General features: G+C 53.6%; 1 protein-coding gene across 2 annotated transcripts in view; it reads left to right on the forward strand.

Annotated features, from left to right (window-relative positions):
• The window catches only part of PRRX2 (paired related homeobox 2), a 57,821-nt gene extending 35,701 nt beyond the window's left edge, over positions 1 to 22,120 (forward strand). For both annotated transcript variants that reach the window (XM_009003886.5, XM_054236990.2), the window contains exons 2-4: positions 19,273 to 19,460; positions 20,084 to 20,262; positions 21,660 to 22,120. In XM_009003886.5, the coding sequence (XP_009002134.3) occupies positions 19,273 to 19,460; positions 20,084 to 20,262; positions 21,660 to 21,795 (503 nt within the window). In that variant the 3' untranslated portion in view covers positions 21,796 to 22,120. The remainder of the gene's footprint in view (positions 1 to 19,272; positions 19,461 to 20,083; positions 20,263 to 21,659) is intronic.
• Positions 22,121 to 25,891: the final 3,771 nt, after the last annotated feature.

Here is a 25,891-nt window from a genome sequence, read left to right on the forward strand (position 1 = left end):
TCTGGCTGCAGAGGAGAGGGCCTTGCCCAGGGTGTTGCGACTCAGCAGTTCCCCGAGTTCCCCTGGTGTGCAGCCCTTCCCCTTGCTCGGGAGGAGAGTGTTTGGTAAAACACACGTGGCAAGAGGGGTTTTTCGGGCCACACCTGCCAGCCTTGTTCCCGAAAAGGGGAGCTGGGATGCTGGCGAGGGTGGGGGTGTCATCCGTGCACATCCACTCAGAGAACCCACTCCTAAGCCCCGCTAGACGCATGTGGGCAGAGGTTGAGACAAGCCAGACTGGGCAGCTAAGGCTTTGGCCATTTATCAGTGCTGGGTGGACGCCCCCTTAGGTCACTGCCATCCCATGGGAGGCCCATGGGCCCACTTCACAGGGAGACAGGCCCAGAGAGGAGCAGTCACAAAAAGTCACAGAGCTGGGATGTGGAGAAGGTAGGATTCCCATTTGGCCTATTGGACTCCAAAGGTGAAACCTTGGGCTTGGGATAGAATCTTCCTGGCATCTGGAGGCTCAGGAAGCAAGGCAGTTGGTTCCTAAACTTTAGGAAGTAGAGGGAGGGCACTGGCCCAGCTGAAGGGGCATCAGGACAGCCTGACTGTCTCTTCCCTCCCAGGGCATGCTGGGGGCCCCTCCCTTACAGGAAAGCCACTGTGCCTGTACCTCTGACTAGCAAAACTAGGCTGAAGCCTTTCCCTGTGGGAGGCTATTTCCCTAGCCCATGCTCTGGCCTGTCAGTTTTAAAAAATCCATCAATAGGCTGGGCGCAGTGGCTCACGCCTGTAATCCCAGAACTTTGGGAGGCTGAGGTGGGCAGAAAACTTGAGGTTAGGAGTTCAAGATCAGCCTGGCCAACATGGTGAAACCTCATCTCTACCAAAAATACACACACAAAAATTAGCCAGGTGTGGTGGTGCATGCCTGTAATCCTAGTTGCTTAGGAGGCTGAGGTGGGAGATCCTTGAACCTGGGAGGCGGAGGTTGCAGTGAGCTGAGATGGTGCCACTGCACTTCAGCCTGGGAGACAGAGCAAGACTCTGTCTCAAAAAAAAAAGAAATAAATATATATATACGTATATATATATATATGTACATTTGTGTGTGTCTGTGCATATATATATCATATGTATATATCCATCAGTATATTAGTTTCTGTAATAGGAGGGTCCAGAAGTGATAAGGCTTGTAATTGTATACAGTTCATACAAATTTTCAGGTGTTTGGGTGGGTAGAGAATTGAGATTATGTTCCCATCAGGAGCCAAAATCCATCCATTCATTCATTCACTCACATATTCATTCAGTATTTCTCGAGGACCTGCTATGTGTCTGCACAGAATAAAGAATATCCAGTGTATGGCTGTGGCAGGGTGTTCCAACTGGTCCAGCCCAGCCTTGTGGGAAGCGTCCAGGAAGGATTAACTCTTTCCTTGAGCAGCTTCAGGGCAGCCTCTGTTCTGTGTGTGTCAGTGCAGGCTTCGGGGAGGAGATGTCCCAGGGAGCAGAGAACTTGGTCTCGGAGGTACCAACAGCAGCTGTTTAGGAGAGAGACCTTGGGGTGCCAGGCATACAGGTGCTTCTGCCGCTCAGCATCCCACACCCCCAGCCGGTTACAAACTGAGGTCTAGAAAGGGTCAGTAACTTGCCCCAAGGCTGCACCCCCAATATGTGGCAAGTCTGGGATGGGAATGCACACACACCTAACCCCAGATAAATCTACTAATGGCTAACGTGATTTAGCACTTACTATGTGCCAGGCGCTGTATTAAGAACCTTATGTATATTCATTCATTTAATTTTCACACCCCTGCGGGAGAGATGTTTTTATCCCCATTTTCTGGATGGGATAACCGAACACAGAGAGGTTGTAGCTTCCTCAGGGTCAGTCAGCAGTGAAGCTGTGATTTGAACTCGGGCAGCCTGACGCCAGAGTCCAGCTCATCCTCATTGTGGTGATGTATCTTGTTTTTGGTTTGTTGTTGCTGTTGGCTTTTTTTTTTTTTTTTTTAAGATGGAGTCTCAGCCCGTTGCCCAGGCTGGAGTGCAGTAGTGTGATCTTGGCTCACTGCAACCTCTGCCCGCCGGGCTCAAGCGATTCTCCAGCCTCAGCCTCCCTAGTAGCTGGGATTACTGGCACATGCCATTATGCCCGACTAATTTTTGTAGAGAAAGGGTTTTACTATGTTGGCCAGGCTGGTCTTGAACTCCTGACCTCGTGATCTGCCAGCCTCGGCCTCCCAAAGTGCTGGGATTACAAGCATGAGCCACTGTGCCCCGCCACTGTTGCTATTTTGAGACAGGGTCTTGCGGTGTCACCCAGGGTGGGGTGCAGTGGCAAATTGTGATTCACCGTGACCTCCACCTCCCAGGGCTAAGTGATCCTCCCACTTCAGCCTCCTGAATAGCTGGGACTGCAGGTGCGTGCCACCATGCCCAGCTAATTTTCTATTTTTTGTAAAGATGGGGGTTTTGCCATGTTGCCCAGGCTGGTCTCAAACTCCTGGCCTCAAGCGATCCACCCGCCTCAGCCTCCCAAAGTGCTGGGATTACAGGCGTGAGGCACGGCGCCACTGGAGCACGGCTCCAGTGCGCCACCTTTTTTTCTTTTCTGGGCTGGCCTGTTCTGACCAACTTGGTGACAAGAACGATCCTGCTGGAGTGGAGAGCGCTTTTGGAAGAACTTCTGAGAAGCATTTGGGGTCTTGAAATCCAGGGGAAGGACGAAGAAGTGAGACCTTTTCCACAGTGTTTACAATGGAGGAAAATAGCAAGAGACCTAAATGTCCAGGAAGAGGGGAAGGGCTGGTGAGGCCATTTCCACGTCCCCACTAGGGGAAGCGATGCAGCTACTCACACTAACGTAGGAAGAAGATTGGAAACACAGCAGAGGGTTTAGGATGGAGCTTGAAGGACCGTGGTTCACTGCGGGCCACTCACAGCAGGAAGCGCTCTGCTTGCACCGTCACACTGACTTTGCTCCATGAAATGGTGAGGCCATGGCAATCACCAACACGATAGCTGATGTTACCTGACCACTAACTGGGTGCCAGGCGTTGTCAAGGCACTTTAGGTATTGATGTTCCTACTTATACTGGGGACACTGAGCCTCACAGAGCTCACAGAGCTGGAATGGACCGCCAGAACCAGAATGCAGCTTTTTCCAGGAAAGCAGGATAAGGTTGGGCAGGCTGTCCACTGCTAACTGTAGGGGGCACCAGTCACACTGGAGTCTATGGGAATGACACCTCTGAAGTTGTGCAGTGCACAACCTGTGCAACCATAAACAACATCCCTGGGTGTGTCTGATCACAATCCTAGGCTCTTAATCCATGCCCCATCCAAAACAGAAAACGATATTCATGCACACTGTAAATGGAGTCATGTGATAGCTAGATGCATGTGGACATACAACAGTAAGTATGAACAGAATAAAACAGATATGCTGGTGTCGTGAGAGTTGTAGATTTTTTTTCCCTTTCAAATGTCCTTAGGCTGGGCAGGGTGGCTCCCGCCTAATCCCAGCCCTTTGGGAGTCCAAGGTGGGTGGATCAATTGAGGTCAGGAGTTCGAGACCAACCTGGCCAACGTGGTGAAACCCTGTTCTAAAAATACAAAAAATTAGGCAGGCCTGGTGCTGAGCACCTGTAATCCCAGCTACTCAGGAGGCTGAGGCAGGAGAATTGCTTGAACCCAGGAGGCAGGGGCTGCTGTGAGCCAAGATTGCACCACTGCACTCCAGCCTGGGAAACAGTGGAAATCTGTCTCAAAACTTTCTAGAACTTTCTGTAATAGTGGAAATGTTCCCTGTCTGTGCTCTCTAGTATGGCGGCCACTGGCCATGTGTGGATATTGAGCCCTTGGAATGTGGCTAGTTCAACTGAGGAATATAATTTGTATTTTTACTTCATTTTAGTCGATGAGAATTTAATTGAGATGGCCACATTCAGCTCGTTGCTTCCATGATGGACATCATGCACAGAGCTAGAGGGTGGACTGGCGTCTTTCATTCTGAGCTATGTCATTCCCAGATGTCTGCTCTGAAGCTTGTGGTTCCTAAACTTTCGGGTGAGGGAGTGTCTACTGCAGATTCCCAGCTGGCCCCTGGGATGGAATGTCTGTCTTTAACAAGTTTCCCAGGGAATTCCCAGGCAAATGGTCCGTGGACTCCCTTTTAAGAAATGTGGAAGATCTGGTGCCAACCTCTGCACATGGCAAAGTGCGGCAAGGGGGGCAGGGCAGCTCCCAGAATTGTGGTTGAAGGCGCTGGAGCAGCTGCCTTCAGAGGTTAGCAGGGTGGTCTTGGGGAAGAGAGTCCCATGTGCTCCCCTCAAAATGTAAGCGCAGCACAGCGTTCTGGGGGTGGGACCACAGGGAGACGGACTGGGACCCACTGTAATGGAGAATTTTCTTTTTCTTTTCTTTCTTTCTTTTTTTTTTTTTTTTTTTTTCTTTGAGGCAGAGTTTTGCTCTTGTCACCCCGGCTGGAGAGCAGTGGCACTATCTCAGCTCACCGAAACCTCTGCCTCCAGGGTTCAAGTGGTTCTCCTGCCTCAGCCTCCCTAGTAGCTGAGATTACAGGCATGTGCCATCACCCCGGCTAATTTTGTATTTTTAGTAGAGATGGGTTTTCACCATGTTGGTCAGGCTGGTCTTGAACTCCTGACCTCAGGTGATCCTCCTCCCTCGGCCTTTCAAAGTGCTGGGATTACAGGCGTGAGCCACTGCGCCCGCCATAATGGAGAATTTTCTAGAGCTAGGGTTGGCTGGTGTGCGAGGATGTGATTGGAAACAGGTTGGAGATGTGGAAGATGGCCCCATGCCCTGACTTACAATGTGTACCTCACTGTGAGGCTGTCCTGGGAGGGGCACAGCAGCTAGTGGGTACCTTCGGGAGGCTGGAACATAGCAGCGGAGCCTGGTGGGTGGCTGTGGGCCGGTCACTCCGGCTTGCTCAGGTAGAGAGGGGTAGCCAATTAAGCCGCAGAAATCTGAGCGGTCTCTGCACCCGGCCACCAGCACTCGCCTTGGCTTCCCAGCAGGTCCTGGCTGCAGACTTTCAGCCGCCCAGGAGCTCTTAAATGGGGAAGAGCTCATTTCCCACACAGGGTCCTCAGCAGTGACTTCACCTGCTCTGGAAATGGTTAACTTTTCTAAGGGCCTCTTTCGTCCAGATATCAGCTGCTTTGGAGACAGACAGTGTGGACATCAGTCACCCCCACCCCTCCCTGATCACCGCCTGGCAGTGTGACCTGGGTTTGGGACTTCACCTCTCTGAATCTCCCTGCTCCTGGCTGTGAACCAGGCCTCAAGACAGTGCCTTCCACATTGTAGGGGGCAGGGCTCTGTAGCCCAGTGCCAGGCGCATTAGAAAGTGGGATAAATGGAAGCCAAAAAAGAAAAAAAAGTTAAGGGTGTGGAAGAAGTTCTTCTTGCCTCACCGCAGTCCCATGCTTTAGCGAGGGGCGCGGCAGAAACACTCAGGACGCCCTTGGAGCTTCGCCGAGTGAGCCTCAGACTCACATTTTCCAGCATTGCCGGGGACTCACAAATGGGTCATAGAAACCTCCAGCGATGCTTTAAAGTTCAGCTCCCTGGGAACGCAGCACTGCTCGGAGCCCGGGTCACGGCAGGCACTGCCAGCCTCACAAATACGGCAGGCACTGCCCTTGTCTGGGCTGCCCTCCATGAAGTGCTGGCCAGGGGACCCCAAGATGGGGCAGAGGCAGAGGGGCAGGTCCTTCCAGGGCAGAGAAAACTGACTTCTCATGGAGCTGGCGCTTTAGGGTGGGGTCTGTGGACAGGATTCAAAGTCTGTGAACCACCTCTCCCCACATCACATGCAAACTTTTCTGCACGCCTGTTTTCCTAAGGAAGGGTTCATAGAATTCCTCAGAGTTCTCAAGGGGGTTCATGATCAAAATGGGAAGAACCACAGGCCAGGCCGAGCGTTCACTGAGGATGAATCATAGTGGGATGAGCAGTCGTTTCTGGAGCACCCGGTCAAGCATGTCCTTGGGAGTCTTGGGCTGTCCCATCCTCACTGAGCCACCTGAGAGGGAGGTAGAGATACTGTTTTGTCCCAATACAGAGGAGAAATCAAGAACCCAAGAGGAGACAGGCCTTGTCTCAGGACACACGGGGCAGTTTTTCTCATTCTCAGATGCTCAGGGGAGGCAGGCGTTTGCTGTCTGGGTGGGCTGCTGGTTGCCCCCCTAACCCAATTGCTGGGTCAGGAATATTTTCTCCCGCATCCTCCCAGGAAGCCTGGGAATAGAGACAGGAGCATGTGTGTCTGCAGGCATCAGGTCTCAGCAGACAGAACTTGGGGTCCCACTGCCTTGCTGTGAGCCCGTGGCCGAGTCACTGCCCCTCCAGGGCTCAATCTTCCTTTCAGCAAAATGAGGGGCCTTGCCAGATGACCTCTAAGGTCCCTTCAGACCCTGGGTCCTTGAGAGAACAGAAATGACAGCTTGAGACTGCAGAGCTGTTTGTAGGCTTGTTGCAAAACCAACCCACACGAAGTGAGAACCCTTTGTGCCCGGCCGGCAGCCCTCACCCTGAGTTCCCAACTCCCTTCAGGCTTCGGGAGGCCCAGAAGCTCTTAAATGGAAGAGGAAACCCACCTTGGGCCCTGAGCAGAAAACTTCATCATGGTGTGGAAACAGTTAACGAGGGCAGCTTTCCTCCCAATACCAGCCCCTTATTAAAATGTAGGCTTTGCAATAAACCTGGCATTTGGCCATCAACCTTAGATTAAAACCAGACGGGACAGACACAAACCCCTCTCTTAGAACAAACTTCAAGCAGAGGGCTGCTCCCCTTCCTCCTGGGTGACTCCCTGCCTCCCACCCACCCCTGTGCCCCCTACTTCAGCAGGTGCCCCCACTCTCTGGTGCTTGGTTTTGGGGTCTCAGGAGTAAAGACTGGGCTGGACTTGGGACCCTCAGCTCTTAGGACAGAGGGAGATGGTCAGGCACCAAAAACCCAGGGGCTGAGGGGTATGAGGGGAGGCTCCCGCTGGGGCCACGTCGGGGAGCCAGGGCCTCAGAGCCGCTTGGCTGCATCTGGCCTTGGCCCCCCTGGCCCTTTGATTGCCTGAGAACAGGAGGCAAATGGACAGTGGCACGATCCCGGCTCACAGCACCCTCCGCCTCCTGGGTTCAAGCGATTCTTCTGCCTCAGGCTCCCGAGTAGGTGGGACTACAGACACCCACCACCACACCTGGTTAATTTTTGTATTTTTAGTAGAGACAGGGTTTCACCATGTTGGCCAGGCTGGTCTCGAACTCCTGACCTCAGGTGATCTGCCTGCATTGGCCTCCCAAAGTTCTGGGATTGCAGGCGGGAACCACTGCACCTGGCCCTGAAGACCCACTTTATTGAGGCTCCCTAGGCTTAGAAGAACTTTTGGCCTCACCTGTCCCCACCTCTGGCTCCCTGCTACCGTGAGCCTGCTGCTACAACATCGCCCCATGGGCACGTGCCGTGCAAGAGCCACTCCTGGCCAGGCACACCTGTAATCCCAGTACTTTGGGAGGCTGAGGCAGGTGGATCACCTAAGGTGAGGAGTTCAAGAGCCATTCCTGCTGGCTGTCTCACTGAGGGTTCCCCGAAGACCCTAACCCAGAGGTCCCTGAACTCTCGGGGCCTCCCTGGCACCCCAGCCCACCTCACCCCTCACCCCCTATAACCCCCAACCTGTGGCACCCCCAGAGACTCAGGAGATATTCTTTGCTTGCCATTCTCTCCAATCTCAATGCTTCTCTTGACACCCCCTCCTTTTTCTGTGTGTTTTTAAGAATAATTGTATTTAGTATATTTCACGTACTGTACAATCACCCATTTAAAGTGCACAGCTCAGGACTGGATGTGGTGGCTCATGCCTATAATCCCAGTGCTTTGGGAGGCCAGGATGGGAGGATCACTTGAGGCCATGAGTTTGAGACCAGCCTGGACAACATAGTGAGACTCTCGTCTCTATACAAAAAAAATTTTTTTTTATGAAGACGGGGTTTCACCATGTTGGCCAGGCCGGTCTTGAACTCCCGACCTCAGGTGATCTGCCGTCTTGGCCTCCAAAGTGCTTGGATTACAGACGTGCGTGAGCTACCATGCCCGGCCACAAAATTTTTTTAAAAAATTAACTGAGTAGCCGGGCACAGTGGCTCATGCCTGTAATCCCAGCCCTTTGGGAGGCCAAGGCAGTGAATCACCTAAGTTCAAGAGTTCAAGACCAGCCTGGCCAACATGATGAAAACCCATCTCTACTAAAAATACAAAAATTAGGCGGGGTGCGGTGGCTCACGCCTGCAATCCCAGCACTTTGGGAGGCCTAGGCAGGCGGACCACGAGGTCAAGAGATCGAGACCATCCTGACCAATATGGTGAAACCCCGTCTCTACTAAAAGTACAAGAAAATTAGCTGGGCATGGTGGCGCGTGCCTGTAATCCCAGCTACTCAGGAGGCTGAGGCAGGAGAATTGCCTGAACCCAGGAGGCGGAGGTTGCGGTGAGCCAAGATCACGCCATTGCACTCCAGCCTGGGTAATGAGCGAAACTCCATCTCAAAAAAAAAAAAAAAAAAAAAATTAATTGGGCGTGGTGGCGTACGCCTGTAGTCCCAGCTACTCAGGAGGCTGTGGCAGGAGAATTGCTTGAATCCAGGAGGCAAAGGTTGCAGTGAGCCGAGATCGTGCCATTGCACTGCAGCCTGGCGCCTGGCAACAAAGCGAGACTATGTCTCAAAACAACAACAACAACAAAAATCAGCAGAGTGTGGCAGGTGCCTGTAATCCCAGCTACTCTGGAGGCTGAGGCAGGAGAATGGCTTAAATCCGGGAGGTGGTAGTAAGCTGAGATTGCACCACTTCACTCCAGCCTGGGTGACAGGGTGAGATTACATCTCCAAAAAGAAAGAAAGAGAGAGAGGGAGAGAGAGAGAGAAAATTAACTGAGTATGGTGGCCCATGCCTGTAGTTCCAGCTACTGGGGAGGCTGAGGTAGGAGGATCACTGGAGTCGAAGAGTTCGAGGCTGCAATGAGCCATGATCCCAACACGGCACTCCAGCCTGGGCACAGAGCAAGACCATCTCAAAAAATTAAATTAAATTAAAAAGATAAAATGTGCAGTCCAGTGTTTTTAGTGCATTCCGTGTACAACCATCATCATAATATTAAAACATTTTCACACCCCCAAAAGAAACCCTGAGCGCTTTAGCTGTCATGCTCCTACATCCTCACTGCTGCCCCCCGCCCCCGCCAGCAACCCGCAGTCTACTTCCCGCCTCTGTGGATTCGCTTGTGCTGGACACTTCATGTGAAATAAATCCGTGCAGCTGGGCACGGTGGCTCACGCCTGTAATCCCAGCACTTTGGGAGACTGAGGTGAGTGGATCACGAGGTCAAGAGATCAAGACCACCTTGGCCAACACGGTGAAACCCGTCTCTACTAAAAATGCAAAAATTAGCTGAGGCGTGGTAACACGCACCTGTAATCCCAACTACTCAGGAGGCTGAGGCAGGAGAATCACTTGAACCTGGGAGGCACAGGTTGCAGTGAGCCGAGATCGTGCCACTGCACTCCAGACTGGGTGACAGAGGGAGACTGTGTCTCAAAAAAAAAAATGCTGCTGTGGACATATATGATGGTGTACAGGTTTTTGTTTGGACAGGTTGCATTTCTCTTGTGTCTGTACCTAAGAGTGGAATTGCTGGGTCAGATGTAAATCTATATTTCACCTGTCAAGGAATGCCCAGACTGTTTTCCGCAGCAGCTGTCCCCTGCATTCCCACCAGCAGCGTGTGAGCGTTCCAATTTCTCCATTTCCTGGCCAACACTTGGTGTTATCTGTCTTTTTTTTTTTTTTTGAGATGGAGTCTTGCTCTGTTGCCCAGGCTGGAGTGCAGTGGCGCGACCTCGGCTCACTGAAATCTCCACTTCCCAGGTTCAAGCGATTCTCCTCACTTAGCATCCCGAGTAACTGGAATTATAGGTGTGCACCCCCACAGCCGGATATTTTTTGTATTTTTAGTGGAGACAGGTTTCACCATGTTGGTCAGGCGGATTACAGGCGTGAGCCATCGTGCCCGGCCACTGTCCATCTTTTGATTGTAGCCATGCTGGTGGGTGCGAAGTGTGTCTCACTGTGCTTTTGATTTGCATTTCCCTGCTGACTAACGCTGTTGAGCATTTTTGTGCCTGTCGATCATTTGTGTATTTTCTTTAGAGAAATGTCTATTCAAAACCTTCACTCATTTTTAAATTGGGTTATTTGTCTTTTTATTATTGAGCTGTAAGGGTTCTTTATATTTTCTAAACATAAGACCCTTTCCAAATGTGTGATGTGTAAATAAGTTTTCTGTTCTGTGTGTTGTCTTTTCAGTTTCTTACTGGGCCGGGTGTGGTGGCTCACGCCTGTAATCCTAGCACTTAGGGAGGCTGAGGTGGGCAGATCATGTGGTCAAGAGATCAAGACCAGCCTGGCCAACATGGTGAAATCCCATCTCTACTAAACATACAAAAATTAGCCCGGTGTGGTGGTGCAGGCCTCTAGTCCCAGCTACTCAGGAGGCTGAGGCAGGAGAATCGCTTGAACCCAGGGGGTGGAGGTTGCAGTGAGCCGAGATCGCACCACAGCGCTCCAGCCTCCATCTAGATCAAGACTCCATCTAAAAAAAAAAAATAGAAATAATTTTTTTAATTACAAAACTGTTGAATTTTCATGAAGTTCCATTTATTTTTTTTCTTTAGTTGCTTGTGTTTTTGGCGTCCCATCTAAGAAGCCATCGTCTGGCCCTTTTGCAGATGAAGGGACCTGGCTTTGGTAGCTGAGACTCCGGATCCTTTTCTGGAGAGAACTGCTCCTTCATAGATGTAGTCATTCATCCAGAAATAGTTTTGAAACCAAACTTCTTGCCTGGCCCTGGGGATCCAGCACTGATGACAAGCCCGGTGCCTGCCCGTCTGATCTTTGAGTCAAATGTGAGGTGGTCGGACATGAAGCAGATAGATCACCAAAACACATCTCTTCTCTGTTTTAGTTCATTGCAGATGTGCAGGAGAGAGAAGGCCTAGGAGTCTGTAACAAGGGGACAGTGTGTCTCTTGGGGCAGGGCATGGAGGCTGAAACCTAGGGCCGGGTCGCCTTTAGCCAGGCAAAAGGGGTGCTGTGGGGACAGGGGAAGGCTGCCCCAGCCAGAGGGAACAGCACACACCGAGGCCCAGAGGTGGGGAGGCGCTTGTGCTCCCTGCCAGGGGCAGCTCCTGTTGGGGCACTGGCCCCTCCTCTAGGGTTTCTTGCAGGTCTAGTGGCCCCGTGGAAATGCGCACATCATGTCATGTGTTTAGGGGAGAGGCTCCAGGCCCCAGAGAGACCCAGACACCGCAACTGCCTCCAAGCAAGGCTCTGCAGAGGTTTGTGCGGGGCAGGAGAGAACCTCCCCCAGCCTCCTCCAAACCCCAGGGTCATCCCAAGCATGCGGAGGCCACACTAGCCACTATCCTTGCAGCCACACGGGCCTTGGGGCTGGGAGCAGGTCGGAGCACGGCAGTCCCAGGCGGGGTGCCCCATGCCTCTTACTCTTGTGTGCTGTGCTGAGGCCCGGGGAGGCCATGGGATCAGGGATGGGGCCCCCTGGGGGCCTGTCTCCTTCAGACCCACTGTGGCTTCCATCATCACCTTCCTTCCCGGGATGTGTTTCTCCTTCTCCAGGCTGGTAGTTATAAAAATGTGTCAGCGTCGGGGGTTTTTGTTCAAAATTAATGAGGTGAAACATTCTTAGAAGTGTGGCGGGCCGGTGGCTGGAGGTGGCCGGCCTCCCCGAGCCCCTTCCTGCCTCCGAGGATGTGTCCTCACCAGGCTGCCATGGCCCCACAGGAGGAACCTAGACCCGTTTTTCAGGAGGGCGTGTTCCACCGGCTCACCCGGCCCTTCCCATGCCTCCTCCTTCACTCAGCACTCAGCACTCAACACAGATTGATGAGAAGTTCCCTGTGCCAGGCCCTGCAATGCATTCCAAGGAGACAGAAAACAGTAAGCCCCAATCCCCGCTGGACCGATGACCCCACACTTACCCTACAGTGTGACAGAGCTACAATGGGAGAGGCACAGGGCTTTGGGGGAGCTTAAGCCTGTGGGTCCAGGATGGCTTCCCAGAGGAGGAGGTATCTCTGCTGAGATCTGAAAGTGAGCAAGAGACAGGGGAGACGCTGCCAGCTCAGGGAGGTGTCCACGGTGAGAGGGATTGGCATGTGTGATATGAGCAGCGACCCCCACAGAGGCAGGGACCTGGGACAGCAGCTGGGCAGCCCTGAGGCCACCTGCCCTGGCTCTGCCTACTGGAGTGGCCTAGGCGGCCCCATCCAGCAATGATCCAGGGAAGTGAAGATGGACCTGTGCCTTGTAACGCACACCAGAGGACCCAGGGCCTTCCTTTGTGCCTTACCCCTGGTCCCTGAATTTCTGGGGCTGAGGCCAGCTTGGCCCAATTGAAAGCCAGCTCTTGGGATGTTTGGTTGAGTGCTGGCTGGGGCTTCTCCTCTCTCCTCCCTTCTCCCCTTCCTTCTTTTCTGTCTTCAAATGTCATGGAGCCCTCTCTGTGCCCGGCCTGACTGTGGCCCACCCTCCCAGGGCTTGAGGCTGGACCTGCACGCGTCCCTAATCCTTGCTGCCCTGCTGCCTGTGTGGCGCTCGTGCTGCAGCCCCAGGAATGCTTCTCTTCCCTCCAGGACCCGCCCCCCTCGGTTCCATAAACCCTGGAGCCTCCAGGGAGACCCTCAGAATCAGCGCCTCGAGGATCTCGGGGACTCTTGGGACTGGCAGCTCATGCTGAGGTGACTCAGCCAGCAGTGTGAGGAGGTGATTAAGACCCTGGACTATGTTCTGGTCTCTGAGTTCCAATCCCAGCTCTGGCCTTTCCTGGCCATGTGGCATCGGCATATTATTTAACTCTCTGTGCCTCAATTTCCTCCTGCGTAGAATTGAACTAGGAACCAGCCATGTTGGGTTGTTATGAAGGGTAAACGAAGTCACTCCTGTTATTTCCATTCTTCAGGTGAGATTATTTTATTTTTGAGACAGAGTCTCACTTCGTTGCCCAGCCTGGAGTGCAGTGACACTATCTTGGTTCACTGCAACCTCCGCCGCCCGGGTTTAAGCAGTTCTCATGCTTCAGCCTCCCAAGTAGCTGAGATTACATGTGCGCACCAGCACGCCCGGCTAGTTTTTTTGTACTTTCAGTAGAAGCAGGGGTTTCACCATGTTGGCCAGGCTGGTCTTGAACTCCTGACCTCACGTGCTCCGCTGGCCTCAGCCTCCCAAAGTGCTGGGATAACAGGTGTGAGCCACCGTGCTTGGTGAGATTCTTGAGACTGGGAATGGTTAAAGGTTCATCTGGCACTCTGCTAGTGAGGCAGACCAGCCTTAACCACTCCACTGTCCTGTCAGTCCTGACTGGGAGAGGTGAGAATCCTCCCTCAAGCCTCTTGTGTCCTTGCTGACGCTGCCAGGCGGTGGCTTCAGATGTGGTTTCAGAGTTCCTGTCTGAGCTCTTCTCCCAGGAGCCCTTCAGAGGAACCCAAATCTCTACCAAGAAATCTCAGGGGGAAACCAAAGCCCCCGCGGCCTCTCCACCCTGCCCCACCTCCACTTCCTGCCTCGGGCTTTCCAGCCTGTAAATGTTTCTCCCGCTTCGAGGCTCCTCTGAGAAGGCCCAGTGTTAATTTGTTAAATCCACATCGAGGTCCCAAGGACCCGTTGTTGTTTTTGCGATGGTCTTGGCAGAGATCGCTTTGGGGGTGGTGGGGAGGGCTGCTTATTCGGTCGGAATAAATGCTAATTAATAAAAGTTATTTATTTGGGTTGGAGCTCACCTCAGCCCCGAGGTCAGGCGCAAACTGACTATTTGAAGCAAAAACAAACAGTGTGTGTCTCTCACCAGCTTGAGAAGGGCAGAAGCGGCTGAGTTTATTTGTCTCAGGAAGAATTTGCAGTTAATTCCCTCCAGACTATTTAGACCCTTCAATTACATGGAGTAAGAAAAACGGTGCGCACAGGAGAGGGCGGTGGGAACACTTGATCACTTGGCCGAGAGCAGGGTTTTTAAACGTCTTTGGCCCGCAGTCAGCCAAAGAAATGGTATGTGTGAAATAATTTAACGGCAAAAAACCGTGGACCGGCCGTTTTTTTCGTTGTAATGTGATCGGGGACAATGGCGTTTTGGTTTTAAGGGGGAGAGAGCGGGAGGCAGGCCTCCCGCATCCAAGCGGCTTCTCTCCTGCATCCAGCCCTCCGCAAAAGCAGCTAAACAGCCCAGTCAGAAGGGAGGCGGTTTCGTGCTTTGTTTCAGCCTCAGGGAAAAGCAGAACTTTTCCTCAACCAAAAAAAAAAAAAACCTCTCTGGGCAAAGCCCTCCTTGGAGAGAGCAGACCCAGGGTTTGCTGGCCGGAGCCGAGGGGCCCGTGAAAAGGCAGGGACCCGCCGCCAATGGTCTGAGGCTGGGAGAGTATTTATTTTATTTGTTTCCTAAATGCTTTAAGCCCAAGCACAGAGTTCCCAGAGGAACACACACGCCCACCACAACGCATTTCTCAGGAGGTGATTCAGGAACTTAGGGCAACAGATATCCGGCATATCCGCTCCGAGGTGGAGGCCAGCGCCAGAGCCTCCGGCCGAGTCCAGAGCTGTGGGTTTGAGTCTGGTCCCCCGGGGAGGTGCTGCCTGGGCTCTTCTCCCCCTCAGCAGTCCTTCCCAGCCTCAGCCCACCACAGGGATGCAGCCCCATCTTTCTGCTGCAGGCTGGGCTGCAGGGACCAAAGGACCAGGGAGAAAGGTCTTTGTCTTCTGATAGGAAGCTGGCTGCACAAAAGCAATCATGTTAAGGGGGATAAACATTTATTGAGCAATTACTATGTCCCTGGCATTGAGCTACACTCAACTCCTCATACCAACTTGGTGTGTCCTTGAGCAAGCTGCTGTCCCACACCCTCCCAGGGGTGAGGGCCTCCTTTAGGATGAAGGGGTGACGTGAGGCTGGAGGCCTCCCACTATAGTGTCTCCTGGCCCCACTCACCCATGGTTCAGAGAGCTGGGACTGGGTGTGTGATGGACCCCCACTCACTGAGCCTGGGAGCGGAGGTCGCAGTGAGGTAGAAGAGGGAGAAGACCCCATGAAGAGGGGTTCATAGCCTTGGCCAAGCCTCCCAGCAGTTTCACACTTGTTGCCTAGGCTGGAGTGCAATAGCACAATCTCGGCTCCCTGCAACCTCCGCCTCCTGGGTTCAAGTGATTCTCTAGCCTTGGTCCCCTGAGTAGCTGAGACTACAAGGCACACACCACCGCACCCAGCTAATTTTTTGTGTGTTTTTAGTAGAGATGGGCTTTCACCATGTTGGCCAGGATAGTCTCAAACTCCTGACCTCAGGTGATTCACCTGCCTCGACCTCTTGAAGTGCTGGGATTATAGGCGTGAGCCACCGCACCCAGCCAGCAGACATCGATTTCAATCCCGATGTACGACCTTCGGCAAGACACTCTCACAGCTTCAACCTCCCTGGGTGTAAAATGGTGCAATATGTGGCTCACACCTGTAATCCCAGCACTTTGGGAGGCTGAGGCAGGAGGATTGTTTGAGGTCAGAAGTTCAAGACCAGTCATGGCAACATAGTAAGACCTCATTTACACACACACACACACACACACACTCACACGGGAACACTCGTTTACAGTCTCATGGAACCATTTAACTTTACATCAAATCAGTTGGTTGCTCAAGAGTCAGTAAACCCTCCTAAACTGGGAGCTGATTAAAAGCAGATACCGAGCAGTGCCCATCCCTGGACCTGGTACGTTCTAGAAGCTTCATAACAGTTAACTGAACAAATGCCCAGGTCTGTGGAAAGAACGTCAGGTGTAAAATGGGAACACGTAACTGGGGAGACAAAAATACAAAGGTATGGACTGAAATTCAAGGCTCTTTCTTCTGCTGGCCGAACTCTAGGCAAAACATGTCACCCCAAACCTGGCCAGTGGAACGCAAAACAAGAGCAGTCCTATGGGGGAATTTGGCCACATCTAGCATTCACTCATTGGCCAAGAAATTCCACTTCTAGGAATCTGTCCTAAATATGCACCAGCAGAAATAGAAAATCATATTTGCATGAGGTCATGCATTGTGGCATTCTTCTAGTTTCAAGGAATTGGAAATACTCCAAATGCCCATCAATAGGGCTCTGGTTGAATAAACACAGCAGAGTCGCACAGCCGACTGCTATGCAGCTGTGAAAAGGACCTGAAGGGCTGTGACGTGCTGGATGGGGGAACACCTGAGAAATATCATTAGGTGGGGCAGCCAGGTGTGGTGGCTCACGCCTGTAGTCCCAGCACTGTGGGAATCAAACAGACGGGCGGATCACAAGGTCAGGAGTTCAAGGCCAGCATGGCCAATATGGTGAAACCCCGTCTCTCTAAAAATACGAAAGTTATCTGGGTGTGGTGGCGTGCGCCTGTAATCCCAGCTACTCTGGAGGCTGAGGCAGGAGATTTGTTTGAACCTGGGAGGCGGAGGTTGTGGTGAGCAGAGATCATGCCATTGTACTCCAGCCTGGACAACAGAGCAAGACTCCATCTCAAAAAAATATCATTAGGTGGGGCAAAAAAAAGTGAACAGTATATGCTGTGCTTTTCTTTTTCTTCTTTTTTTTTGAGAGAGTTTCACTCTGTTGCCCAGGCTGGAGTATAGTGATACAATATCAGCTCACAGCAGCCTCCACCCCCCGGTTCAAGTGATTCTCCTGCCTCCGCCTCCAGAGTAGCTGGGAGTACAGGCGCCCACCACCGTGCCCAGCTAATTTTTTGTAGAGATGGGGTTTCACCATATTGACCAGGCTGGTCTAGAACTCCTGACCTCAGCCTCCGGAGTAGCTGGGATTGCAGGTGCATACCTGGCCAATTTTTTTCTTTTTAGTAGAGATGGGGTATCGTCATGTTGCTCAGACTGGTCTCAAACTTCTGGCCTCAGATGATCCACCTGCCTCAGACTCCGAAAGTGAGTTTATTTTATTTTTTAAGTTTATTTATCATTATTTTTTTGAAATAGAGTCTGGCTGTGCGGCCCAGGCTGGAGTGCAGTGGCGCAATCTCCACCCACCGCAACCTCCGCCCACTGCAATCTCCGCCCACTGAGCGATTCTTGTGCTTCAGTCTCCAGAGTAGCTGGGATTTCAGATGCTTGCGACCATGTGTCTGTCTGTCTCTCTCTCTCTCTCTCTCTCTCTCTCTCTTTTTAATAGAGATGGAGTTTCACCATGTTGGTCAGGCTGGTCTCGAAATCCTGGCCTCAAGTGATCCACCTTCCTCGGCGTCTCAAAGTGATGGGATTACAGATGTGGGCCACCGTACCAGGCCATTTTTTAAACTTGTATTTGTAATCTTAGAAAATGGGAGTGTGGCCAGGCTTGGTGGCTCACGCCTATAATCCCAACACTTTGAAAGGCAAGGGTGGGCGGATCACTTGAGGTCAGAAGTTTGAGACCAACCTAACCAACATGGCGAAACCCCATCTCTTAAAGTAATAATAATAATAATAAATTTTTTTAAATTAAAGAATACAAAAATTAACCAGGCATGGTGGTGGGCACCTGTAATCCAGCTACTTGAGAGGCTGAGGCATGAGAATCACTTGAACCCAGGAGGCAGAGGTTGCAGCGGGCCAAGATCGTGCCACGGTGCTCTAGCCTTGAGGACAGAACAAGACTCAGCCTCAAAAAAAAAAAAAAAAAAAAAAAAGTGAAAATGTGGGGAGTGGGATAGGGGAGAGGAGAGCATTTTGTTTTACTCTGTACCCATCTGTGTTGTTTGAATCTGTTACTCTGACAAGCAGTGTGATTACATGGTTATTAAAATACACATTTTTAATGAGAAAATCAGATACACAGAGAACTGCTGAACCAGCAGTGCTGGTTGATTCTAAGTGCTGGAGAGAAGGGGCTTCCATATGGACCCAGGCAATCAGGGAGGGCCCCCTGGAGGAGTGCGCATCCTAGAGGATGAAGGGTCAGAGGTTTTGCCCCTGGATATAAAATTTAAATGAGGAAATAGTAGCTGGACGCCCCCCACCCCATCCTCCAAGGGACAGGCTGGGCCCAGAGGTTTAGGCCCCATGGCCTCCCCAGGGTTCTTTCTGCTGGGCCCTCCTTACCAGAGCTGCCAGTTCTGTACCAAAAGCCAGCACTGACCCCTGGTCAGGGCCCCAGCTGGGATCCTCCACCACTGCTGCTGGGCCTTGGCTGGGTGCCCCCCCTCACTCCCTCTGGCTGATTGGAGAATTCCTGCGCATCCTGCAAACCCCTTGTAAGCTCCACCTCTCCTGATCGGCCACCCCGACCAGCTCCTCATTCCCACCAGCGCTGAGCATCCCCCCGTGCCCTGGCCCGCACCTGGCCCTGAGCCACCCCATGGTCCCCCATCTTATCTGGGGCCTGCCTCCCCTGCTGATGAATCTGTCCCTCCCAGCCCTCAGCACAGCCTCTGGCTCAGTAGGTCCTCTGGAAAGGAAGGCCATGCCCAACAGCTGCCTGATTGGCTAAATAGGAGAGGATGAGGACTCTGGTGCCAGACGGGTGGGTTCAGATCCCTCCACCACCAATGACTTCACTGGGCCCTTGAACTTGGGCCCGAGACCGTAGCCTCTCTGACTCTTCTTCCCTTGGAGTGATGAGGATCGCGACATCTGTGTTTAGGGCTCCTGGGAGCTTCCTGGAATCTGTGGGTCTGAGCCTTGACTCCCACTGCTCTTTATGACATATTAATTATTAATAGTAGTACATGTCAGCACAGGTTCCCATGCAGAATGCGCCATGCCACACAGCCTGAGCCAGGTGCTGGGGTCACTCAGGTGTCTCCTGGCCCCTCCTTGAGCAGCTCACTTGTCCCTGGTGGAGGGGACACCTGTCCCCAGGGCTCTTGTCGTGGTCTCATCTCAGTTGGCTCAGTCTGGGGTATCCACAAGGCAGGGGGCATGGCTATTTGTGTTCACCACATCTCCCCTGAGTCTAGCACTGGGCCTGCCACATAATAGGTGCTCAGTAAATATGAGTTGAAGAATGGATGGATGGGTGGATGTCCCAAGGAAGGAATGAGGGAGTGAATATAAGGGACGCCTTCCTGCCGGCGCCGCTGGGCCATCCGAGGCACCAAAACGCTCAGAGCAAATTGCGGAGCTGGGGGCTGAACCGCGACGGTGGCCACTGGCCGCCCTGCTGACCCTCCGGCCCCTCCGCAGGTGAGTGTCCCAGCCCGGGGCGCGGCAGCGCCGCCAAGCGGAAGAAGAAGCAGCGGCGGAACCGCACCACGTTCAACAGCAGCCAACTACAGGCGCTAGAGCGCGTGTTCGAGCGCACGCACTACCCTGACGCCTTCGTGCGCGAGGAGCTCGCCCGGCGCGTCAACCTCAGCGAGGCGCGCGTCCAGGTGAGCGCTCCGTCCCGAGCTGCCCATGGGAGCCTGCACCTGTGAGTGCGCAGCCGCCGTTCACCCGGGATCACACAATTGTCCAGGAGGGGTTTTTAAGAGCAGAGCAGGAGCATCTGAGCACTTACAGACCATATGACCTTGAGCAAGTTACTTAAGCTGTCTGTGCTGCAGGCACCTGCCTCCCTGGAAAATGAGTATCACATAGGTCTTTGTTGTAGGAATCCTTCGAGAAGTAAAGTTTTCATAAAGCGGCCAGGTACAGTGGCTCACGCCTGTAATCCCAACACTTTGGGAGGCTAAGGCGGATGGATCACTTGAGGTCAGGAGTTCAAGACCAGACTGGCCAACATGGTGAAATCCTATTTCTACTAAAAATACGAAAATTATCTTGGTGTGGTGGCATGTGCCTGTTAATTCCAGCTATTCAGGAGGCTGAGGCAGGAGAGTTGCTTGAACCCGGGAGGCAGAGGTTGTAGTGTCATCCCCATTTTACTGAAACAACAGGTTCAGAGAGATAATGCTGCCAGCCCAGGGCTGGCGGCAGAGCAGGCACACACCCAGGTCCAAAAGGACTTGGGTCCCCCGGCCATGCTGCATCCTGCTCACCCTCCCACCCACAGGTCTGGTTTCAGAACCGCCGCGCCAAGTTCCGCCGGAATGAAAGGGCCATGCTGGCCAGCCGCTCTGCCTCGCTTCTCAAGTCCTACAGCCAGGAGGCTGCCATCGAGCAGCCTGTGGCTCCCCGGCCCACTGCCCTGAGTCCAGATTATCTCTCCTGGACAGCCTCGTCTCCCTACAGGTGAGAGCAGGAACACCTTTAGGTCGGGAGTGGGGAGCTGGGGAAATCCCAGAGAGGCTTTTCCTGCCCAGACTCCTCTGAGGGTCTGGAGAGAGTTTGAATGGTGGCCACGTGCCCCTGGGATCTGGGGTACGCCAGGTGATGTGTGGTGAGTGTGCCTGTGAGTGGGTGTTCACGAGCACCCTCATGCACATGTTGTAGGAGTTTGCAGGTGTGTGTATCAGTGCACATGTGTCCACACATGCCCGTGAGTGTGCATGCACGTGCCTGTGTGTGCAAATGAGTGTGCAAGCCTGCATGTCTATGGGGGTTTGATTGTGTGTGTGAGTGCATGCGGGGAGAAAACAGGCTTCTCTGGAGTGGTGCCAAGTACAGGCATTGCCCTGAGGGAGGAGAGGAACTGCGGGAAGATTCCTAGGCTGGTACTGGGGCCCCAGTGCCCTGTGTCCACCCTCCAGCTGAGAAGCTGAGGCTGGGAGGCTAAGGAAATGGTCTCCCTGGCATGGCTGGGGCCCAGAGCCCAGTTCTGGGGCAGTTTTGTCTGGATAGAAGCTGGAAAGACTGACATGGTCAGCAGGAGGTGCTCGAGAGTCGGGCCCCCATGCCCCACAGCTCCAGAGGCAGCAGCTGCTCCGTGGGCTGTGAGAGCAGCTTTGCGGGAGCCACAGTCCTGTGGAGTGACAGGGATTTCCTGGGTCTGCTTGTGGGATCTTAGTACTCACCACCCTCCTGACCTTCCTCCCTGTCCGTCCTTACCTGGGGCAGGAAAACCAAGGAGCATCCTTAATTTTTTTTTTTTTTTTTGAGACGGAGTTTAGCACTGTCACCCAGGCTGGAGTGCAGTGGTGCAATCTAAGCTCACTGCAACCTCCACCTCCCAGGCTCAAGCAATTCTCCTGCTTCAGTCTCCCGAGTACCTGGGATTACAGGCACCCACCACAACGCCCAGCTACTTGTTTGTATTTTTAGTAGAGACAGGGTTTCACCATGTTGGTCAGGCTGGTCTCAGGTGATCCGTCCGCCTCAGCCTCCAAAGTGATGGGATTACAGGCATGAGCCACCATGCTCAGCCCCAAGGGGCATCCTGAAATCCAGGTGCCTATTCATTCTACTTCCATCCTGCTGTGAGCCAAACCCAGAGCAGGCACGGGGTGCCAACAGGACCGAGGCCCCGCTCTCAGGAAGCTCATGATCCCCTGGGAGGCTCCTGTGTCCCAGCACAGAGCTGGGGGCCTTCGGACTCCTCCCCAAACCCTACTTCAAACCATCTCCAATCCTAGGTGAAGATTTCCCAGGAGAGCAAACTAAGGCGGGTGGGGGGGCTGGCAGAACCAGAGGCTGGAGTGGATTGACAGCCAGAAGCACCCATGTGTCCTTGTGTCTCCTGTCATCCCCAGCACAGTGCCACCCTACAGCCCGGGGAGCTCAGGCCCCGCCACCCCGGGGGTCAACATGGCCAACAGCATCGCCAGCCTCCGTCTCAAGGCCAAGGAGTTCAGCCTGCACCACAGCCAGGTGCCCACAGTGAACTGACGTCCAGTCCCACCAAGGCCCAGCCGCCTCCCTGGGTGGACAGCGACAGAAAAGAGGGCATATGCCCAGGAAGTGACCTTCTCCTGGATGGCCTCTCCCGGCCCGTCTCTCCAGCCAGGACTCCTGAGGCCGCGAGGCTGTCAAGGTCCCTGCAGCCAGGCCCAGCCCCTCTGTCCTCGGCCGCCAGAGACTGCACCCCACAACCCTTGGAGGGGTTGGGCCAGAGGGTGGAGGAAGAGCCTGCCAAGGACCTCATTTAGTTTGTGTATTAAAACCAAAAAGCTTTTGTCTTTAAGAAATAAAACCTTTTTTTTAAGCCCCAAAAGGTTGCAGGAAGATGGGTAAGGGCTGCAAATAAGGCTGGCTGCTGAGGTGAGAGCTGGGACCCCACGGGCTGGACAGCCTCGCCAGACCCTTTTCTGGCCTGCAGCAGGCATGAGACTACCCCAGGCCTGGCTCCGCCCAGCAGCCGGGGTAGGCCCACTGCCCTCCTGTCTGTGCCGTTCCTGGGAGTGAAGTCCTCGGTCACCCTGCAGGGCCCCCAGGGGCGGTAGGGTAGATGAGGAGGAGAGAAACCTTCCCTGGACCCCATCTCCCACCTTGAGACCCAAGGGGACACCCAGGTGTTTGGGCAGAGGCTTGCTGTGTGACCCTGGGCAGGGAGCATCTCCCCATCCTCTCCGGGGATGAGCATGGATTCCTAGGCTGGCCAGAGGGTGGGTGGATGGATGTGAGGAAACCCAGCCCCTTGCTTCTGGGTACACAGGAAGCGTGGGATCTCTCTGGCCATTTGACCACGGAGGGGCTGGGAAAATGGCCCAGAAAACTGGGCCAGGCCCCCAGGACAGTAGTGTGCTCCGTGACAGCTGAGGCCAGCAGAAGACCCTTTCCCAAGTCCCTCACCCCTCCCATTTGCGGCCAGGAACTGGGGCTGCCAGCAGCCACTTATGAGGGGTCTGCAGAAAACAGGGTGAGGGATGGCCTGAGACCAGCCCCTCTACCTGTCCCCACGCCCAGCCTTCTGATGGGCGTGCTCACGAGGGAAGCCAGGAGTGCCTTTCTGCTCAAAGTACCCCTAGGCCAGCGCCCGGGAGGTAGGACAACAGTCCCCACTCCAGGGTGCACAAAGACGTCAGCTGGGCAGCAGTAGGGGACAACCCTGACACTTGGGGTGGTGGGTGGCAGGTGGCACAGCAAGGAATCCCAGAGTCAATGACCTGGGCTGATTCTCCCTCGTCCCGCCCTGACCATGCATCACTGGGCCCCCAAAGCGCCAGCCATGGGGCTCCACGCCTGAATAGCCTTGCACAGGGATGCCCCACTATATTTATTTATTTAGTTAGTTAGTTAATTTTTTTGAGAGGGAGTCTTGCACTGTCGCCCAGACTAGGGTGCAGCGGCACAATCTCAGCTCACTGCAACCTCCGCCTCCCGGGTTCAAGCGATTCTCCTGCCTCAGTCTCCTGAGTAGCTGGGATTACAGGTGCGCACCACCACACCTGGCTAACGTTTTTGTATTTTTAGTAGAGCCTGGGTTTTGCCATGTTGGCCAGGCTGGTCTTGAACTCCTGACCTCAGATGATTCACCTGCCTCGGCCTCCCAAAGTGCTGGGAGCCACTGTGCCTGGCCCCCACTTTAGTTAGAAGGTACAGCAGCTACACTTGTGAGTGAACCGAGGACTGCCTCCTACCTGCCCCTGGTACCCCCTGAACACTCCTCTCCATCCTCCACCCGGATTTCCACCACAGGACCTCGTGCTTGTGAATTGAGCACTGGCCCTTTCAGACGTACAAACAGACCTGGGGAAGAGTGACCGCCTGGTCACCATGTGACTTCTTCCTTCGGTGGCGGGACAGCTTCCTCCCTGGCCGAAGCAGGGACTCTGACCAGCAGGAGAGCCTGGAGCACCGGTGGGGGCTGCAGGGGACGGGAGGAGGATTCTACTGAGGTCTCCAGCTGCTCAGGCCCACCCCACTGTGGGGACCAGGCCTGTGCCCTGGTCTGGGGGAGAAGGGAGAGGAGGATTTGTGTTTTCTGGCGCTCAGTTTGACCTCTGCCTCAGGTAAGTGCTTTCTGGGCTTCCATTTGCCATTCTTTTTTTTTTTTTTTTTCCTTGATACGGAGTCTAGCTCTGTGGCCCAGGCTGGAATGCAGTGGCAGGATCTTGGCTCACTGCAACCTTCACTTCTCAGGTTCCGATTCAAGCAATTCTCCTGCCTCAGTCTCCCGAGTAGCTGGAATAACAGCCATGCACCACCATGCCCAGCTAATTTATTTTTATTTTTATTTTTTTAGTAGAGACAGGGTTTCACCATGTTGACCAGGCTGGTTTTGAACTCTTGACCTCATGATCCACCCACCTCGGCCTCTCAAAGTGCTGGGATTACAGGCGTGAGCCACCTCACCCGGCCCCATTTGCCATTCTTGCACTGAAAAAATACTATGAAACACAAAGTCCCTGGCCATAGAGGCTGCACCATGCTACGAGGAAGCAAAGCTAAAGGAATAATCACAGCACCACTGAGGCTATGAGCGGGTGCTGCAGGGGCCCAGAGCACACAGACGGGGGCCTCAAACCTCATTTAAATCATCCTGGCAGGCTTCCTGGAGGAGGTATGCCTGGGAGGAAGAAGAGTACACTAGATGAAGAGGGGAGAGGCAACAGTATTTCTGGCTGAGAGGACAGTGTGTGCGTGCACAGCGCTGGGCAAGCTAGAAATTGTCTCTTTGGGGCAGGGGGAGCTGTTACCCGGCTGGATCTCCTGGTGCCACGTGAAGGTGGAGAGAAACAGGAGCTGGTTCAAATGAGGTTTGTGTGGCCGGGACTCAAAGTTCAGATGTCACCCTGTCTGTGGGGAGCCATGGAGGGGATTTGCTTGGTGGAGGGACGTGCCCTGAGCCTCCATGTGGAGGAGGGACTGTGGGCTAAGAGTGAAGGAGAGAGCTCCTTGTGGAGGCCAGGGAGGGTGTCCAGCTGGGAGGGGCTGTGGCCTGGGCCAGATGGGGACAACTTGGTGGACCTGGGAGATGTTTCCCATGCAGCAAAAAAGAAAAAACAAACAAGAACTGTGACTTGGTGATGGGCTGGGAGACTGGGAGCCTTCAAAGCCAGTTTGGGGACCCGGTGCAGTCCCATTACAGGCTCATACCTGTAATCCCAGCACTTTGGGAGGCTGAGGCAGGCGGATCACCTGAGATCAGGAGACCAAGATCCACTTGGCCAACATGGTGAAACCCCGTCTCTACTAAAAACGCAAATATTAGCCAGGCATGGTGGGACATGCCTGTAATCCCAGCTACTTGAGAGGCTGAGGCAGGAAAATCGCTTGAACCCGGGAGGTGGAGGTTGCAGTGAGCCAACATTAGGCCACTGCACTCCAGACTGATAGACAGTGAGACTTAAAAAATCAGGTTTGGGCTTAGACACACAGGACTGCCCAGGAAGAAGACACCCTGGCCATGGGGCCTGCTTGGTAGAAGCCTCTGGAAGACATAGGCCTGTCCTCCCACCCAGACAAGAGCTGGGGTCCATCCTGGCTTGAGTGTCCTCCCAGGCACAGAGCTGGCCCCCTTTCCCCATCTGGGGGAATCTGTACTCAATTGGCTCAGAGCATGGGAGCCAGAGCAGAGCCCTCGTGGGCAGCCAGGAAAAGCAGCCTATTTTCCCCCAAGAGGCACTAAACTGGGAGGACTTGAGTGGGCAGCCCCCAACCCCAGGCCCAGTCCAGTGCTCCAAGCCTGCTGCCAGCCTCTTACGCCGTTCTACCTTTTCTTTTCTTTTCTTTTCTTTTCTTTTCTTTTCTTTTCTTTTCTTTTCTTTTCTTTTGAGATGGAGTCTCGCTCTGTCGCCCAGGCTGGAGTACAGTAGCGAGATCTTAATTCACTGCAACCTCCACCTCCCAGGTTCAAGCAATTCTCCTACCTAGCCTTCCGAGTAGCTGGGATTACAGGAGGCTGCCACCACGCCCAGTTAATTTTTGCGTTTTTGGTAGAGACCAGGTTTCACCATGTTGGGCAGGCTGGTCTCGAACTCCTGACCTCAGGTGATCTGCCCGCCTCGGCCTCCCAAAGTTCTGGGATTACAGGTGTGAGCCA

Source organism: Callithrix jacchus, chromosome 1 (genome assembly GCF_049354715.1).
Source record: "Callithrix jacchus isolate 240 chromosome 1, calJac240_pri, whole genome shotgun sequence".
NCBI classification, from domain to species: Eukaryota; Metazoa; Chordata; class Mammalia; order Primates; family Cebidae; genus Callithrix; species Callithrix jacchus.